This window comes from Psammomys obesus, unplaced genomic scaffold (assembly GCF_907164565.1).
Source record: "Psammomys obesus unplaced genomic scaffold, mPsaObe1.curated_primary_1811, whole genome shotgun sequence".
NCBI lineage: Eukaryota > Metazoa > Chordata > Mammalia > Rodentia > Muridae > Psammomys > Psammomys obesus.
Window position 1 is genome coordinate 1,232,554 of NW_026586589.1, and position 19,339 is coordinate 1,251,892.

Consider the following 19,339-nt stretch of genomic DNA (forward strand, 5'->3'; position numbering starts at 1 on the left):
CACACACACACACACACACACACACACACACACACACACACACACACCACAAACAAAAAAAGAAAAAGAGAGACAGAGATGAGACAGACAGACAAGATAAAACACAGAAAGAAAGGGTTCAACTGGAAGAAAGGTAATTTCTAAGCAAATGCAGTAGCAGCTCCAGGTTTTAGAGGGCAGCAGAAAGCAGTCCCATCCCAGTTCTTGGTCACCTACAAAGTCTTCCTTGGAGCCCAGCCGCTGCCTTTGGTCTTTGTGGAGAAGGCCTTGCAGGAGGTTGCAGGCAGCCATTGTCCAGCCTCCAGGAATCTGTAGTGGCTGGTGCAAAATATTCTCGTACATCTGGGCCACGTCTTTGTTGAAGAAGGGAGGCTGGGGAGACAGGGAGAAAAAGCTGGAGGTTGAAAAGGGGGTCTTAGGGAACGTTAGAGCAAGCTGCATAGCCAGGACGATTCATCCAGGCCTGTGTCCAGGGCCACAGCTCATGGGGCAGATGGGGAGAGAAAGGACCTCCAGGCTTCCAGCACAGGAGAGAGGATTGCTGAGAAAGCCACAGGCTTTGCCCATCCACAGGAGGTTCCCAGAGGTCCTGGGACTACCTGTGTACTGAGTATTTTACTCTCCCCTTCATCATTTCTTCCTGGCCTCACAACCATCTTCTGCCAGAGGCTACAGATTAGCACTTGAGAAGACAAGACTGGAGACCGTCAAACCACTTAGCTAAGAAAAGAGCGGGACTCTAAAAGAGCGGGACTCTCCTTGCTCTTCCTCCAGCTCCTCCATCCCCTGGTCCCTCTGACCACTCAGAGCTTACTCTTTCTGCAGCACCCTGCTATGCTGGGGAACCCCGCCCAGAAGAAAGCCAACCTCAGGAAGGTACACACAGGCTTCCACCTAAAGCATACAGCCCAGGAAGGCTCCCAATCTATCAGCACCGTGACTGTTTAGCCTCAGTTTCCCTCTTGGTACAATAAAAGTAACTCTACGCTCTGCAGAGAAGGCATGTTATAAATGGAAACTGCTAAAATAGCATTATTTAAGAGAGATACACATTCTTCATATTCACTCTGGCCTCATCTTTCTTTCCCAGGGTGGGGAGATAGCTCGCTTAACTTCCGTGCAAAGCTCCAATAAGCTACATAAAATGGAGGCCACCCTCAGCTCTCCCAAGCCACATGTGTCCTGTAGACCTCTCTGTCCACTCACCAGGCCATGCAGCATCTCGTAGAGCACTGCCCCTAAGCACCACCAGTCCACCGCTCGATCATAAGGCTCGTGACGAAGCACTTCCGGAGCCAGGTACTGTTGAGGAAGTACAGCTATTTGAGGACTCCTAGTCTCAGTTTTTTATATCTGTAAACAAGGCACCTAAAGGAGAACATCAACAGGAGTTGCCCCGGCTGTCACAGTTCTCCTGTGAACATTAGTATTCGTTCACTAGAGGTCTGGTTGATGTCGGGTTTTTTGCAGTGCACTGGGGACGGACAGAAAATCAGGCAAAAGTGCCCTGCATAGCTGTGCACATTGTACATATCACAAGAGAACAGCTAGAGGGGTAAAGGGAGCCACAGTCTGTGATCTCCTTCCCAAGCCAGATTCGTAGTTCAGAAGCAGGGCATGCCTTCTTATTTGTACATGGTCTGTCTACCTGTGTCCCAGGACTGGGAAAATCCTAGCAGCACCTCACAGTGCAGTGAGGTGACGAAGGGGCAAAGCTAAAAGAATGTGGCACACTCTTGTTCTGGAAACCTTAATGCCAGGGGAGAGGGTGAGAAAAAGGTGCATTCCAGGCCATATTGATGGGAACACACCAGGGAGCCATGCTTGGTACAGGGAAAGAAACTGAGGCTGTGTTGTGTTTCTGCCAGTCCCAAGGGTTTGGTGACCTTTTAGCCTGGGGTTCTCTGCTGCTAAGGAACAGAGTCCCAGCATCAGACACAGCTACCCTGAAGGACTGTATGGGTCTTCGGGAGGAAAGAGAATCATACAGCCCTGAGCCATCTTCAGAGGGTGGGTCCAGGCAGAGCACTTGATCTGCCAGAACTTTGGCTTCCTTATTCTTAAATGGAGACATGACCAGAATGGTGGCTGGAGAGATGCTGGTGTGTGAGCATGAGGACCTAAGTCCAGATCCCCAGCAGTCCCATACAAGCTGGCTGGAATGGCTCACGTTTGCAGCCCCAGCGAGATGGCATAGGGTTTGGTGGAGACAGGCAGATAGATCCCTGGATCATGGACCAGCCAGCCTAGCCAAGCTGATCAACTCCAGGTTCATTATGAGACACTGTCACAACACAACAACAAACAACAATAACAACATGGAGTGTGATTAGGGAAGACACCTAAAATCAACCTCTGGCCTCTGTATGCATGTGCACATGAATCTGTCCATGGCGACATGAATATGTGCCCATACTGCACAGATACACAGACACAGACACAGACACACACACACACACACACACACACACACACACACCAGGGGCATGGAGTCTCTACTTCGGACACAGGAACAAAGGTAGATACTCTTGTCTGTGTGCCTACACATCAGCAGTGGCATTTATAGGAGAAAGAATATCTTCTACACGAGCCACAATTCTATATCCCTCACTCCTTAATGCTAGTTGCACCCAAAAAAGGAGCAGCTGTTGTCAGGCTTTGGGGGTCGGCTTTATCCAATAGGTACCCCATGCACAAACATAGACAATGGTCCCTGCTGGGAGAGGTTGCGTGACCATCAGCTCCCTGAGTACCAACTGGAGGAACCCAGCTGAAGATCCAGAATAGCTTTGCAGGCTAGGGGAGACCAACGGGGAGGCTCTAATGTCCCAGGATAAACAGAGAGGCATAGCTCCACTGCAGCCTTAACCCTTTGCCCTTTCTAATGCCTGTCCAAGCTACTGGGGCCCTTCCTGCTCAAGGTTCAACATCCAAGACTACTGGCTGTTCAAGGAAAGGTTTTTAAACCGAAGGCAAGTCAGAGAGACATGTGAATTCCTGCTCAGACATGCAATATTTACCAATTATTTAATCGATTGGTTGATTGAGTGACTGATTGAGGTGCTGGTGGTTAAACTCATGCATGCCAGGCAGTCACCCTTCCACTGATATATATATATATATATATATATATATATATATATATATATATATATATTATACATACCTATATATACTATATACTGAGCTATATATTATCTTGGGGCAATGTCTTTTAATCTCCCTGCCTTGTCCTCTCAATGAGGGTAAGTGTGGGATTACAGAAATCCACAGATTTTAACCTCCTAGGATCTCTGTTTGGAACAGGGAAGTAGATCTGTGTTTAATACTTCCATACCTCTCAGGCTAGGCTCCCATGGTTGAGGACTTGGCTCTGTGGAGTAGTGCCATCCAATACGGTAGCCACTACACACATTCGGTTATCAAACAATTGTTTTTCCAGAGGATCAAGATTTGTGTCTGCTGAAATGCAGGCAATCACAGCTGAGATGGACTATACATGTAAATTACACTCATATGCTACATTGTAAGACTATGAAAAATTCATTATTTCAGCATTTCTTAAATTTGTGTGTGTGTGTGTGTGTGTGTGTGTGTGTGAGTGTGTGTGTGTAGGTCAGAGGACCAACTTGGAAAAATCAGTTCTGTCCTTCTACTGTGTGGGTTCTGAGCATTAGACTCAGGTTCTTAGGCTTGGCAGAAAGTGCCCTTATATGCTAAGCCATCATGACGGCCCCATTTCACAAATTTATACTGATTATGTGTTAAAACGAGAGTATTTAAGATCTATTGAGTGGAATAAAATATATTATTAAATTTAGTTCCACCCATTTCTACACACACACACACACCAAGACAAGACCTAACTATGCAGCCAGCCCTGGCTGGCCCAAAACTTGCTATGTAGTCCAGGCTGGTCTCAAACTCACAGAGATCTGCCTGCCTCACCTTCCAAATGCTGGGATTAAAGGCGTGTGCCAGCGTGTCCCGGCACCTGTTTCCTTTAACTTGTGTGTACGTGATGCTGGGAATCTAACGAAGGATCTGCCCTCAGGCTGCACCCCTATTCCTGTCTTTTTTGCTTTCCTTAAAGATTTATTTGATTTTATGTCATGTGTATGGGTGTTTTGCCTACATGTGTGTCTGTGTGGCACATGTGTGTAGTGCCCACAGGAGCCAAAAGAGGATGTCAGATCATCTGGAAATGGCGTTAGAGATGGCTTTGAGCTGCCATGAGGGTGGTGGGACCTGATTCCTGATCCTCTGCAAGAGCAAGAAATGCTTTCAACTGCTGAGACATCTCTCCATCCCATCCTCATACATACATACATACATACATGTATACACATGTGCGTATGATTTATTTATTTCAGTTTTGTGTATATGGGCTTTTTGCTCACACCACTTGCATGCAGTGTCTATGGAGGCCAGAAGAGGGTGTTGAATTGTTTGGAACTGAAGTTATAGACAGTTGTGAGCTGCCATGTGTATGCTTTAGGAACCAAACCTAGGTTCTCTGGAAGAGTAGCCAGTGCTCTTACCCACTGAGCCATCTCTCCGGCACATCTTTTTACTTTTTAAGTGTAGTTGCCTAGCGTGCCTGAGGATCTGAGCTCAAAATCCTAAATAAATAAGGTTTTCGTATATTTGGCTTTGGACCCAAAAGTCCCTGATGACCAGGAGCCTACTCTATAACTGAGGCTGGCCTCAAACTCCTGGTCTTGCTATCCCCACATCCCAAGTGCTGGGATGACAGGCATGCAACCCCACATCCTATTTCTACTGGGTGTCAGCAGCAGAATGGACCAGAGGTTGTGGGTCCCCACCCCTCCGAAGGGTGTTTCCCTGACACTCACGAGGAAATGAGTGCTTAGCCCAGGGCTGACAGGGAAGAGTTTGGGGGAATGGAGTGAGGCCCCTCTGTGTAGCCTGGAGGCTTTGTTTAGTGTCTGTGGCCTCAGCCACTCTCACTCTGGCTTTTCCATAGATCTCCCCCATACCTCAGGGGTGCCGCAGAAGGTGCAGGTGGTCTCCTCAGGCTCTACACACTCCTTGCAAAGGCCGAAATCTGTCAGGACCACGTGTCCCTGTGGCGGAGAAACGATAAGAAGGGGTTGATGGTCAGAGCTCAAATGTCACACCCTAGAGCAGTAGCTGTGGAGTACGGTGAAGAGACCCAAGCTACATGCTTTATGCAGATCCAGGGCTCGGGCCTGGATGCCAGGAGACTTTGGGCACAGGCTGGGGACAAGGCACTTGGCTGTCTTCCCTATCATGACTCAGACCCGTAGCAGCCTTAGGATGTTCCTGCTGGGTAGCAATCCTCCTCATGGAGGCCTGGAGAAGTCAAGTCCACCAGCGCTAGCTGGGCATGAGGACGGACGAGGTAGACAGATCCTGAGGGGCTCGTATCAGACTCTGGGAGCTGCCAGACCTAATCCTCACTGCGGACACTGCACTCTTTTCCAAAGGTATGCTGCTTTCTAGAGGGCAATCCACATCCTGCAGTGAGGGTCGTGGAGGCTCAAATCTCCTTGACTCAACTTACCCCCATCCTAAAGAACAATTAATTCCTGCTTAGGGCCCCATCCTGTGAAGTTCGCTGAGGCCTCTCTTGAAACTACAGTGTGCCAGGTCTGTATATGTATCTGCCCTGGCATGTGCACATGGGCATAGACTCCTGTGCACATACTTCTATAAGTATATTTGTGCATGATTATATATGTACACATACGCAAGAATGAATGTTACCATATGTATACATATGTAATGCATAAGTACCAGTGTACACAGACCATGGTTAGAGAGCACAGATTTGAGCTGCATGTGTAAACACACACACACACACACACACACACACACACACACACACACCCCTCACATACCTGGAAGTCCAAGAGAATATTTTCTGGCTTCAGGTCTCTGCAGAAAAGAAGAGAAAACAGCCATTTACTGAGTGAACTAGGGACTCTGGTCCTAGCAGGAGAACTCCTCATGGAAGCTCCCACAGGAAAATAAGGAAAACCCTGGGAGGCTGGGTGCTTGACTCCAGAAAGGAGCATATCCCCAAATCTAAATAAGAGCCCCCTCAGCCAAAGGACCAAGGTCACTGGGACTTCATGGCCCACAACAATCCCTGCCTGGTGGAGCAAGAAGGCCCTGGGACCGACCATGAGTCAAGAGCAGGCTTCACCTGTAAATGATGTTGAGAGAGTGAAGGTAGCCAATGGCACTGGCCACCTCTGCTGTGTAGAACCGGGCCCGGGGCTCCAGGAACCTGCGTTCCCGCTGCAGGTGGAAGAAGAGCTAGGAGAGAGGACAGTGAAGCCGTGGCTGGATTCAGGCTCTGAGATCACAAGAGAGGGGCCTTCAAGACCCCCTACTCTGTGCAGGCCACTCACCCTATTCTAAACCGCAGTGAACTTGAACCAAAAGACTGCATGGTGACCCCACCCCTCAGGGCACTTCTGTTCCCCATGACTGCAGTCAGTATCATTAAGCAGCGCTGTTTTCCAGGCTGCAGGTCAGGCCCTTTCACTCCTCTTATTTAATCCGCATGACCACCTTCAAGATCTCAACCGTGGTGCCAGTTTCAAGTCAGAGGAAGGGTGGTGGTGGTTAAATGATTTGTCTAAGGTCCTACAGTTCAGAGTTGGCAGAGCTGGAATTTGAAAACAGATTGTTCAAGACATACTTTGTGTTGGGGGTGGGGTGGGGCGGGGGCAGACTCTGTGTAACCCAGATTGGCCTTGAATTCACAATCTTCCTACCTCTGTATCCCAAGTGTTGGGATTACAGGTGTGAGGCACCAGGCCCAGCAAAAAATGTGCTTTTTCTCCCCGATCCAAGCATTAGGATCTCACATTAAGCTCAGCTTAGATCTCCCTGTTTGGTCTGTTTGTTGGCTGCAAAGGCGTCTTTTAGGACTGTGCAGGACAATGCCTCTCCTGTTGGACTCGGACTGAAAAACATTTGGCTGCAGGTGAGAGAGCTGGTGCAACTGAGGAGACCCCCACTAAACACTGCCCTGTGGTTCAGTGAGACAAAGCAAGGCCTAAGATTGTGCCTAGCTTGTCCCTGGCCCGCTTTCGGGTTAGCAGGTGGCTCAGGTCTCTACCTAGGAGCACGACATCAGGCTAGAGAGATTGCTCGGAAGAAAGAACATGCTATATAGCTTTGGGCAGCCAGTCAGGTTCCTCCACACCGTCTCCGAGCCTGCCAGTGGTTGTTCGTCTCTGGGCAGAATCTCCAACATCAGATCACATATTCTCAGCCCAACTGCTTCCGTAGTCACGTCAACGGAAGCTGCCCCGGGCTGTGAGCCCTAATGGCCTTTTGCTGGGGATGCCCACAATGTGCAAGTATGAGGCCCCAAGTCTAGATCCCCAGAAACTGATACAAGTGCCAGGTGGGCGTGGCTGCCTGTAGTTCCAGCCTCAGAAGATGGAGACGGGGTCACATCAGAGCAAACTGGCTAGCAAGACTAGCTCTGGGTTTGCTTGATGAAAAAGATGGAAGGGAAATTGAAGATGACTTTTGACATCAGCCTCTGGCCTCCATGTGCGAACACATATGCACCCACTTGTTTGCTCCACACATAAAAATATGCATGTACAATACACACACATGGAAATAAATAAGATTAAAAAAATGACAGTGATGGGTTATCCCTGCCCTGTGGCCTGGGTGTAGGAAATGGCAGTATCGGAAATAGTGACCATCATTCTCTTGTCAGTGACCTTTCCTGGAGTCTAGGAAAATGAGTCAGCGCCACCTTCTGTGGAAAAGGCAAGAAAGTGCAACAGCAGGCATGAAAGGGGCCTGGTGTAGACTGGGCCCCCCTCAGTCAAAGGACCAAGGTTGTCTTGAGAAGCGGCTTCCTGAGCTGAGCCTCCCAGTTTCTTAGGCTACCAAGTGGGTCTGTTGCAGGGGTGCAGTGGGGTACACAGCAGGCTTCTGGGAAGACAGGCCCCTTCCTGTGGTCCACTCACCTCTCCCCCATTCACATAGTCCAGCACGAAGTAGAGCTTCTCTGGGGTCTGGAAGGAGTAGCGCAGGCCCACAAGGAAAGGGTGCTGCACATTCTTCAACAGCACGTTGCGCTCTGCCATGATGTGACTCTGCTGTGGAGTCACACACACACAGGGGTCCATGTCACAGTCTGGCACAACCCAGGTGACCTTGCAAGCTCACACACACACACACACACACACACACACACACACACACACACACAAATTGAAAGTGTCTCCTGAGTAGTTTGACTTGACATCAGTCCTCTGTCTTCCTAACAGCATTGAAGGGATTCAAGTCACTGAGGCATCTAGAGGTCCAAGCTGGCCAGGCTGAAGGGGCCTTTGAAGGAGATGGGGTGTGAGCCCACAGTGTGCACTTGGGGAGCCTGACACCTATAGAGGGCAAAGACAGCTGGTCCATCAGTGGATTCTGTTAACGACAGGTCTGCACATCCTCCAGAAGGCTGCTAGGGACATGGCTGGGCCTGCCTTCCTCTAGAGAGGTTAGGGTCCTGTGGGCCAGCTGGGTTTTCTGAACTGTCCCCACTGGACCTCTTGGAGATGGGAGCATCTTGGTCACCACCTCCACCCTAGGCTGGAGATGAAGAAGCAGGTGGGGAAGTGTCCATTCCTGAGCTCTGGTACCTCCTTGTTCTTTAAGATGGACTTCTTCTGCAGCACCTTCACTGCGTAGAAGGCACCATCGGACTTGCGCTTGGCCAGTAGGACCTTAAGAAAAGTACAGACACGAGACTTCAGGGATGACTGGGTTTCCCTGGCAGCCCCACTCCCATTCTGCAGCTATGTGGCCAGTGAGCCCTTTTTTTGACATATGCTAATGAAAGACAACAGGTGGAAGGCTGCAGAAGGGGAAGACCCCGGCCTCCCACTCTCCTAACTTACCTTCCCATAGTTCCCTTTGCCAATGACTTTGAGGAAGTCAAAGTCTGTGGGTCGGGCACTGTGGACAAGAGAGAAACAAAGATTTGCATTTGGACCCTCAGGAAGCCGTGTCTCTGGTTAATTTCAGGTGGCTTTGCAGGAGGCTGAAGAACATGTCTCACTGCCCCCGCCCTCAAAAAAAAAACTTAGAAGACTCAGCCTCACACACTTCCCCTACACCTACACCCCTACCCAGCTCACAGACCAGTTAATACCAGGAGAGACAAATCAGGTACATGGCACAGAAGACAGGCTGCCCCATCTTCCCTCACGCCCACACCCAGTGCGAGAACGGCCTAGAGAGTTGTTGACAGTGCAAATGTTTTCGGTCATTTCAGGCAGAAGGCTCAGCTGGGGTCAAAGCAGGGAAGTTAATAAGAGATGAAGCTGAGCAGGCACAGGGCTAGGGACCAGCTGGCAAAGATTCTGAGCACACCAGAGACCTTAGATTTTATTTCTAAAGCAAAGAAAACCAGTCATGGGACAGCCAGGTAGGAACTTTGTCTTAGAAACCAGAACTCACTTTGGGTTGGCTGATGGCCCCAGGTTGATGTTCCCATTGGCCCTAGATGGCTGAAGACATTTAAAGAAAAGAACAATGAAGATCAGCAAGTTCCTCTCCTCTTCCTTCAGTCTAGGTCCTGGTTCTGCCAACGTCACTACTAGCTAACCCCCCCCCCCAACTGCCACCACCGCCTTTCTTTTTTGGATTTTTTCCCTCATACACCCTCACTCCTCTATCTAGGCACTCACATCACACTCACACTTCTCTAACAATCTTGAGAGGCTGCTGGCCATCATGACAATTGTAAAGAAAGAAAAGTGAAGCCAGAGAGGAGTTATCCAAGGCCTTACAGGCTGCCAGGGTGGGATTTGAACCTATGTATTTTCAAAACCAATGTCATAATTTTTTCTAACCAAATATTCTTCTTATAGCTCCCGGCCAAACCTCCCTTCAATTTTCCTTCTTAATGCCCATCTCTGTGAGCTCACAGTAACCAGGAAGATCCAAGTTCTGGTTGAAAGCTCGTGGGGCTGGCAAGGATCTCTATAGAGTTCTTTGGCCTTGAGAGAAAGGGAATCCCTCATATGGGGTGCTGGGTGTTTGGGAGGAGGACCAAGAACCACTCACCTGTGGGCTAGAAACTCCAACTGGGCTGGAGGCCATCCTGTAGCTGTGATCAGGTAGGCTCTGGGGGCACAGGGAAGGACAGGCATTAAGTTGCTTGGTCTCCTGGCAGGATTGCCCTCTTGAACTTCTAATACAGCCTTAGCGGCTCCCACCCCTAAGGCCAGCATTCCCTGCACAGATGGGACAAGTGACATTTGTCAGCCCAGCCTTTCTCAGCAAACAATTTAAGAGGATGGAGAGGGATAGATAGTGGTGGTCCCTGCCTGGTGGGGTCCTTGCAAAGGTTGGGGACACTTAGGACAGGAAGATCCTTGTGTTCACAGAAGCTCCAGAACTCCAAGGTTGCTGGAGCAGGAAGGGCCCTTACAGGCCTGAAGCTGAATACATCCCTCTACTTTTCAGTGAGGTACCCGAAATCTTTAAAGGGGCTTTATGTATTTTTTTGTTTCTCTGTCTTTTTAGACAGGGTCTTGTTCTGTAGCCCATGCTGGCCTTGAACTTGCTTTTTATATCCTAGGTTGGCCTTGTACACTACTTAAGCCTCCCAAATAATGAGAATGCTGACATGTGCTACCACACTTGATTTAGAAAGGACTTCCTAGGGTCCCATCTTTGGTGGGTAGACTGAGTTCCCCAGACTCCCATACAGGCATGTAGGCAACCCTGAGCTCTTGTGGACAATCCCAGGCTGATCTCTGTGTTGAACACAGTTCTTCTTGCCCAGGTGCTTTCCAGTGTCCAGTAACAGCAACTGCACTGGGGACTTTGGAACAGAAGTATGGAATTCCCCAAGTAGTCAGTGTCTACCCAGGTTCAGGTGGCAGAAGGAGTGGGCAGCTGGCCTCTGTGGCCAGCAGCACAGTAGAAGAAGCTGACTGTCTAGGATTTGGTTCAGGGGCTTGGAGCCTCACAGGCCCTGTACAGGGGTGCAAACTGTTCAGCCAAAGACCCTAGTTTTGGTTGCTCTGGGGCCTGGGCTACATAGCCTGGCATCTCTTGGATTACCCTCTTTCCAGGAAAGGTCTTAGAGGCACTGCTCTGTTACTGGGTGGGACCCTGAAACCTATTCACCTGTGGCCAGGAACTCCCATCAGGTCAGAGGCCACCCAGCAGAGAAAGTCGCTGCAAGGGAAGGAAGGGCGTTCCCCAGCCAGGCTGCTCTGGAGGCCCAGCACTGTCAAACCCCTGCACAGCAGGCTGCAGAATTAATTTCAGCAGAGGGAGGGAGTCCTGGTCTCTCTGACGCACACCAGGCTGTGTTCCCATAGCTAGCCTAGGACACCAGCACCCCTCCACAGGTTGTCTGCCAACGGGTCCCGTGCCTGGCCCTGGCTGCCCGGGTCCCACATACCTATGCGGCCTGGGTGGAGGCCTCCGGGAGACGCAGCAGTTGGAGCGGAGCACAGGCCGTGGACAAGAGAGGCTCCCTCTGTTCTCCCAACAAGAGGCAAGTGTCAGTGCCTGGTGCCCCCAGCACAGAGCTCAGAACTTCCAGCAGTGGCAGCAGTGACGGGGCTGGTGATGTCACGAAGGATCCAGCAGTAGCGCTTAGGGTGGGAGGGGGAGACCTCTGTTTCCTCAGGGACGCCGCCGTTTCTCCCCAGGAGATGAGGGATTATACAGCTTTCCTAGAAGAACCTGGGGACCACTGGGGACTGAAAGAATGTGTGAGTCAGGGCATGTGCTCTCTGCAAGTATTTCCTGCAGAGATGTGCTTTGTCGTGTCTCTGGTTTGTCAGTGTGGCCCTGTATTTCAAGTATTTGTGTCAGAGAGAGAGAGAGAGAGAGAGAGAGAGAGAGAGAGAGAGTATGTGTGTGTGTGTGTGTGTGTGTGTGTGTGTGTGTAAGAATGTGTACATGTGTGGGCATGACAGCATGTGTACATATGTGCTGAGTTCATCATCGTTTTGCTGTGTGTAGTGGATGTAATTTCCCCAGACATTTAGGATGTCACTGTACAGTATGTGCCAGTGTGAATATATATATATATGGGCCAATATATATACACTGTTGCAGGATGTTTGATCCCATTGTGAACCCAAAAATTGTGAACTGTAAAACCCTATTTCTTTGGTGCGGTTGAGCCCTACACACACATTAATCCAAGAACGTTATATTTATTGTAAACCTGTGATTATGCTGTGGTTCACCCAGCCCTAGCACACACCTTTAATACAAGAGTTTTCTGTACACAGGATTTAATAGTTAACCCTAGGTCAAGAGACAGAGCAAGAAACCAGCCGACAGGGATTAAAGAGTAGGAGGGATTTTGAGTTGAGGGGTATTTAAGTCAATGTGGAGAAGAAAGGGCTATTAGTTCAAGCTCTGGCTTTAGCTTAGTCTTCAGCTCCTTAGCTTCCTGGCTTTTGGGGCTTTGAGCTAGTAAGCCTTTGGCCTTGCTTTGTTTGTTTGTTTGTTTGGTTGGTTTTTTGTTTTTCACCTTTTCTCCTGGGCTGTCAGCTGAGCTAGTGAGCCTTTTGGTTTTTTTCCACCCAGACCTGAGCTGAGAAGGAAGGTCAGCTGGTTACATTCTCTGCCTCTCTGAGCTCGCAGGTTTTCACCCCTGCATCTGGCTCCTGAGTCTTTATTGGTAAAATGAAACAGTTGAGATTTTTTTTTCCTTTTAAACAACGTATTACTATGTTTGTGTGTGAGTCTGCATGAGTGTCTATGTGTGTGTCTTCAGATGAGAATGTGTGTAATAATATGTGCATGTGACTATGTAACCATATGTATGTATAGGTCTATCACTGTATGTCCATATTGATGTGTGTTGAATAATCTCCCTCTCTCCCTACCTGTGTGTGTGTGTGTGTGTGTGTGTGTGTGTGTGTGTGTGTGTGTGTGTGCATTCATATGTAGAGGGCCTATCTGTTAGAACCAGGAGTTTATCCTGGTACCATGTAAACCTATAGGTCTAAAGGAGAAGTCTAGGGACCTGAGCTATGGCCACAGAGAACAGTCCACCTGCCAAAACCTTGCAAGTGCTTCAGGGAAGCTGGAGCTGGCTCTCTGTCCAGCTGGCTTTGGTCTTGGATTACTGAGCACTTGGCTACCTGGATCTTCCCCACTGGCTCTTCAAGAGCTCTGGCCCTCAACCTAAAGGAGGCCTGACTGGCTCACAGCTCTTTTGCTGTGTGAGGGCTCCCAGCTCAGGAGCTTCCATCTCAGGAAGGCCTTGCTGTTAGGTGTGGCTAGATAGGAGTTCTGAGGAAAGAAGAAATTGGTAGAATCAACCCAGCAACTCTCTTCCTGGAGCTTTAGGTGCAGAGTAGGTGGGTCAAGCATTTTTATTTTTAAAAAATAAATGCAGGTTTACTGGAAGCAGTTGCCATGACAGAGAAAAGCACATGCAGAGAGAAGAAAGATAAAAGGAGGAGAAGGAGCAGAGGAGAGATAGAGAAATTGAGGAGAGGGGTCAGGCGTTCTCACAGACTCTAAAATTCAAGGCACCTAGAGGTGTTGACCTACGAATGCTGCAATACACGAAACCAAAGTCTTTCATTTCCCCACAAAATAGAAATGTTGAACCAGTACACAAGTCTGCAGGGTGAAGTGTTGACAAAACACATGTCCTTCCAAGGACATTTCTTTTCGCTGGGCAGTGAGACCTCAGAAGTACAAAAGAACAGCAACTAATCGACAGTCTAAGTATTCCCGCCCGGCGCTTAGGGACACCTCAAGCCAAGCTGGCTCTGCTCCTCACCTTGCATCCTGGCTTAGACTGCCCATTTCTCCCTCTCTCTCTTCATCAAACTCCCCTAAAGGGCTGTCTGCACTCCTTATCTCCATCCTTTTTCGCTTCCACTCCTGGGCCCATCTCAGGTTTCTTCCCAGGATCCTAAGGGATCAGTGGACAGTGGACAGCTGTCCACTCCAGTGTCATAATGACACCGGCATCCTCACCTCGCTCAGCCAGCTGAGGCTTTGGCACCCTCCCTGGCACTCTTCCTTTACCCATGCAGCTTTGAGAGGTCCCAGGGTTCCTTCTGATTCAGTCTTCTCACTGGAATCTCTTCTCCTTCCACCCTGGCTCAGCCCTTGGGTCTCCATCTTCACTTATTTCCTATGTCCATAACCAGATCAGTGGCTTATGCCTCGGGCTTATGTCCTCTGTCTAGAACGCACATGACTGACTTCCAATAATGTGGCAGAGGCCTCTGCCTCAGTGGCCCCTCTAGGCCCCTGTGCTGACTGACATCAGGTGACAGGTTGTCTTGCTCTATCTGGGGTTTAGGGCTTTCAGTGCAGAGACTCTGCAGTCCTGAGCAAAGCCGATGACTGCTCCCTCCTTCCCCGCCCTCTCTTCTGGAGGCTTTGCATACAACTTTGTTCACATATCACTCCTGCCCTCTTACCATGCCACTAGTCAAGTGTTCTGCTTTACCATCTCACACTAGAACATCAGCTCATGAAAGGCAGACTTTTCTTGCTCAATACTGAATCCTCTACATTTGGGACAGGCCTGAAATATAGGAGGTTTTCATGACACATTTGACTAATGAAGTCAAGGAATGGAACGATCGACTATGGTATACGTACAAAACAAAAAATTACATAACCCAAACCTCTGTCTCTATAAGCCTACATGGATCAAAATGGGGGTACATGTCTAATATAATTATCAAGGAGAAAGCAAATTTCAGAATGGTGGGTGCATTGGGGTAATAGTTTTATTAAAGTGGAAAAAAAAGACAATGGATAGCTACAATGAAAGGCAGGAAGTCATGACCACCATTATTAGGTCAGGTTATTTGTTTCTATTTATTTTTTCCAAAGATTTATTTATTTATTTTATGTGTATGAGTGCTCTATCTGCATGTACTACTGCACTCCAGAAGAGGGCACCAGATCACATTATAGATGATGTGTGAGCTACCATATGGTTGTCGAGAATTGAACTCAGAACCCCTGGAGGAGCAGACAGTGCTCTTAACCACTGAACCGTCCCTCCAGCCCTACATTATTTGTTTTTGTTGTACCATGCCTCATCAGCCCTTCAAACCCGTTCACTGCCCACTCTCCCTGTCATCTTGACTAAGATATTACCCCACCCCTGAAGTTCCTTTTCTCTATAGTATTGCCTTGTGATACAACCTGGCCCAACTTGGTATCAGTATCTTCTCCTGATTATTTTATTTTTATTGTTATATTTATTGGCTGTTTGGTGTGTGTGTGTGTGTGTGTGTGTGTGTGTGTGTGTGTGTGTGTTGGAGGACAACTTGCAGGAGTTAATTCCCTTCTCCCACCATGAGGGTCCCCGAGATCCAGCTCGGTCATCAGGCTTGGTGCCAAGTGTCTTTACCCAGTGAGCCATCTCACCAGCCCTTCTCTCATCCCTCCCATCACTTTTTGCTGCTTAGACTTGCCCTTATCTGGCCCATCTCTGGTGGGCCTGCTTCCATCTCCCTAGACTTGTGTGATGGGCCAAGATAGGAACAACGTACAGTTCTCTCTCTTGAGGACATTCTGCCACCAACGTGGCTTGCTTGCTTAACCCTTTCACAGGTCCTCATTCGAAAACTCTAAAAACTTTGTCCAATATTCCCTCCTTGTATCTGCTTCTGTCATCATATCTGGCTTCACTCCATTGGAATGTGTCATTTATGTGCCTTCTTAGCTTGAGGGCTAGCTTGAGCTTCTTTTGTTCCTATAAACCCCATAGGATAAGAACTATCATTATTCATGCTTTGTGTGCGCGTGTGTGTGTGTGTGTGTGTGTGTGTGTGTATGTGTGTTAACTGCTAACCAAGTGCTCTGCCTCTGAGCTACACTCTCAGCCCTATCATCCCTGTTTAAATGAGGAGGAAACAGAGGCATGGTGGAGAGAAATGACATGAGTAACATACCATGTTAATAAATGACATAAATAAGATTTGAACCCAGGCAAATCCAGCCCTAAAACTCACAACCTAGAATCTCTGGAAGAGAACAGATAGTTAGAAGTGGAAAGAACGAAAGTGGGGATGAAGTGAATGTGTGAGCTGGTTCATTAAGAAAAAAGAAATTAATTAAGGAGTCAGTTGGATAGGAAGAAAGGAGAAAGGGGAAAGGAGTTAAGGAGTAAGAGAAAGCGGATAGAGGAGACTGAGAGATGAAGTTAGGGAGGGAAAGGGGAAGACGGGCATGAAATAAAAACAAAGTGGGTAGCTGGGGAGGAATCAGCCTAGGTGGTCCGTTGGAATATAGCAAACGCTGCTTTAAGCTGGGGGTAAGGCAGGTTCCCTGCTCACGGGAGGAGGGGAGAAGAAGGGGGAGGGAGTCCTCACCTGGAAACCCTAGGTCCCAGCGCAGGTCCTGGAGAATTATGCTCTCTTCCTCCGCAGGGTCCTTCTGACCTGAAACCCAATCCTGACTCACCCTACAATCTTTCCAGGCAGGTGTGACCTGTCACACACTCGCCTGACTCTCAAACCAGCGCAGGTTCAGCCTGGAGGCCCTGCCAGGTGGGAGCCAGCTTCAGGACCTTGCGGTTACTAATTAACTGCTGGTATGAATCACCACGGTTGCTGCGCCACTGGCTTTTGGACAGCTGTGCCCCAGGAGCCCTCTGGACTGTTAAAAAGCTACCTCCAACTTACGCTCCTATGACCTTGGGCAAATGACTTCGGGTCCCAGAGCCTCACGTGAATTCCTGTGCCTCGATGGAGGTTCTCCCAAATCCCTCCTGACACTGTCACTTTCATTCTTGAAATCACCTTCTTTCCACGGTCCAGCTGAAAGTTAGGCTAGTCCACCCAGACGCCATCATCAGAATCACTCTCTCCTTCTCCTGGAACATAGAGAACGGACAATAAAAAGACCTATTTCACCCAACTCTCTCGCACCGTTTCCCTGATGCCTCCCTCTGCATCCAGCCCTTTCTCCATAACTTTCAGGGCTGGGAAGCTTGTTCCTGCTGTGTCCTGCTGCCTCGCTAGGACACTTGTACGGAGCTAGTGCCCGACCACCCAGGGTCACCTGACCTGGCATCGTTTTAGAGGAAGAATGATGATGGGACAAAGACTGTATCCTGCTCTGAATCTTGGAAACCAGGGCTCAGCTGATCCTACCTCATGTGAACCAAAGGCTTTTTTTTTTGGTGAATGATCTGAAGCTGCCAGGCCAAGCATTCTGACTCAGGGAGGGGGCAGGGTCAGGCAACTGGACAGGAGGGACAAGGTCTTCCAAGTGACCTCTCTGCAGTAGGCACCTTAGAGTTTGACTTTTACTCTGCTTAAAACAGTGTTTCTCGAATTCCAGACTGGCCTGAAACTCCCTATATAACCCAGACCAATTTTGAACTTCTGATTCACCTGCTCCACCTCTCAAGTGCTAGGACTATGGGCTGGTACCACCATGCCCAGAACTTCAGTGGTGTTGGGGATCAAAGACAGCACCCTGCATCTACCAAGCAAGCACTCCACCTGAGCTCCTCCCACATCCCTTCATGGAGGTTCTTTGTTAAAAATGCCAACAACTCAATATTCAAGCCTGGTGCTTTAAAAATTATTGCTCCCACGCTCTCTAGAGCTGTGCACAGCCTCAACTCACTGCCTTTCCCAATAGACACACCAGCACATGTCTGGCCCTGGCCCAGAGAAGGGAGGCAGCTGGCCTGAGTATACAGAGCAAATCAGGACTCTGGCCAGGGCCCTGCCTCTTTCTCCACTGAGCTCCTCCTTCCCTTATTCCCAGAGCTGTCAAAAAAAAAAAAAAAAAAAAAAAAAAAAGCCACCCACACAATCACACAATGGTATCGATTGTACAGACTGAATGCAAGAGTTTTAGCCCCCAGAAGAATGTTAAATTGAAAGCGAAAGCTCCCTCCACACCCGTCATCACTCATATTTCTAGAGGTATATGCTGTTAACTAAGCGGTGAGAACCCCTCCAAACCTTGGTCTGTGCCCTAATGGACATATATGCGTACAAAATTGAATCATACTACACACGTGGCTCAGCCATTCATTTTTCAGGAATTCATTTCTTTTTTTCCCCCCCTGTGTATATCTTTCCATGTCAGCCCAGGTTTGATTTTCCTTTAAAAAAATATTTTATGTGCATGTGTGCCTGCGTGCATACGCGCTGTGTGCATCAGATACCTGAGGAGGCAGAAGAGGATATCTGGTCCCCTGGGACTGCAGTTATAGGTGGTTGTGTACTGTCTGATGTGGGTGCTGGATGGGAACTAAACTGGGGGTCTCTGCTCTCGACAGCCGAGTCATCACACCAGCCCTTAAAACTGGAGGTCAGAAGGCAACTTTTGGGAGTTGGTTCTTTTCCTTCCTCTTTTACGTGGCTTCTGGGGACCAACCTGAAGTCACCAGGCTTGTGTGGCAAGTGCCTTTACCCACTGAGCCATCTTGCCAGCCCAGCCTCATCTTTTCCTGAGAGCTGCAGCACATTGCAGAGTGTGGGATTAATTTCATGGTTCCTATTCCCAGTTTCTTTGTGGGTAAGCCTCTGCACTGTTACTCTGTGTTGATACTTTAAACAAGACTGCAGAGAACATCCGTGGTCTTGGGCTAACACTTTTGTCTCTCCTATAAGTGGGAGAACTGAGTAATTTTTTTTAACCCACCTACCAACTTACTCTAAAGCCATGAGCCAATCAACGTGGCTTCTAGCAATCCTTGAACTTGTTCTTCTGTCTCAGAAAATAGCCACGACATCTCCTGTGCTGCCACACACAGTTGAACCATACTCCCAGCTTCCCTTCCTTCTTCCTTTCCTCCTTCTTTTATGGACTCTGCTGTGTGGGTATGAAGGTCAAAGATATATTCTTGGGGCTGGCTGTAGGGATGGCTCAGTGGTTAAGAGCCCTGGCTGCTCTGGTAGAAGACCCAAGTTTAGTTTCCAGCACCCACGTGGCAGCTTAAACTTGTGTGACTTCAGTTCTATCGGATTTGACACGTTCTATTGAAGTGTACTTCACGTACATGTAGGCAAAACACGTGAGTAAAGTGAAAATAAATTTAATAAAAAGGTATAGTCTTGGGGATGAAGATGGGAACACAAGATACTGATCCACTGGAAACAAATCTCCATGAATACTCTCCCTAAGTTGGCATTCCCTGCTACACTTTGTCCTTTGGCCTGACTTCTCCACCCTCCACTATGGCCACCTGCACATTCATTCACAGGCAGAATGAATCACATGTTCACTCTAGAACAGTCCAGAAAACTTACGTGAGCTGGGAACAGAACCCTTGAGATAGTAGAATTATTATTATTATTATTATTATTATTATTATTATTATTATTATTAT

At 48.6% G+C, this 19,339-nt stretch overlaps 1 protein-coding gene across 2 annotated transcripts in view; it reads right to left on the reverse strand.

Moving 5' to 3' along the window:
- The window catches only part of Sgk2 (serum/glucocorticoid regulated kinase 2), a 24,257-nt gene extending 7,122 nt beyond the window's left edge, over nucleotides 1-17,135 (reverse strand). The window contains exons 1-14 of one of the 2 annotated variants that reach the window (XM_055602399.1): nucleotides 17,055-17,135; nucleotides 16,788-16,861; nucleotides 16,359-16,427; nucleotides 11,441-11,744; nucleotides 10,090-10,149; nucleotides 9,481-9,530; nucleotides 8,919-8,976; nucleotides 8,661-8,744; nucleotides 7,992-8,123; nucleotides 6,194-6,306; nucleotides 5,886-5,922; nucleotides 5,001-5,087; nucleotides 1,207-1,302; nucleotides 217-372 (exon numbers count right to left, since the gene is read on the reverse strand). In XM_055602399.1, coding sequence (XP_055458374.1) covers nucleotides 217-372; nucleotides 1,207-1,302; nucleotides 5,001-5,087; nucleotides 5,886-5,922; nucleotides 6,194-6,306; nucleotides 7,992-8,123; nucleotides 8,661-8,744; nucleotides 8,919-8,976; nucleotides 9,481-9,530; nucleotides 10,090-10,125 — 849 coding nt within the window. In that variant the 5' untranslated portion in view covers nucleotides 10,126-10,149; nucleotides 11,441-11,744; nucleotides 16,359-16,427; nucleotides 16,788-16,861; nucleotides 17,055-17,135. Of the gene's footprint in view, nucleotides 1-216; nucleotides 373-1,206; nucleotides 1,303-5,000; nucleotides 5,088-5,885; nucleotides 5,923-6,193; nucleotides 6,307-7,991; nucleotides 8,124-8,660; nucleotides 8,745-8,918; nucleotides 8,977-9,480; nucleotides 9,531-10,089; nucleotides 10,150-11,440; nucleotides 11,745-16,358; nucleotides 16,492-16,787; nucleotides 16,862-17,054 lie in introns of those variants that run through there. The other variant, XM_055602397.1, reaches the window with a different exon arrangement.
- Between the last annotated feature and the right edge of the window lie 2,204 nt (nucleotides 17,136-19,339).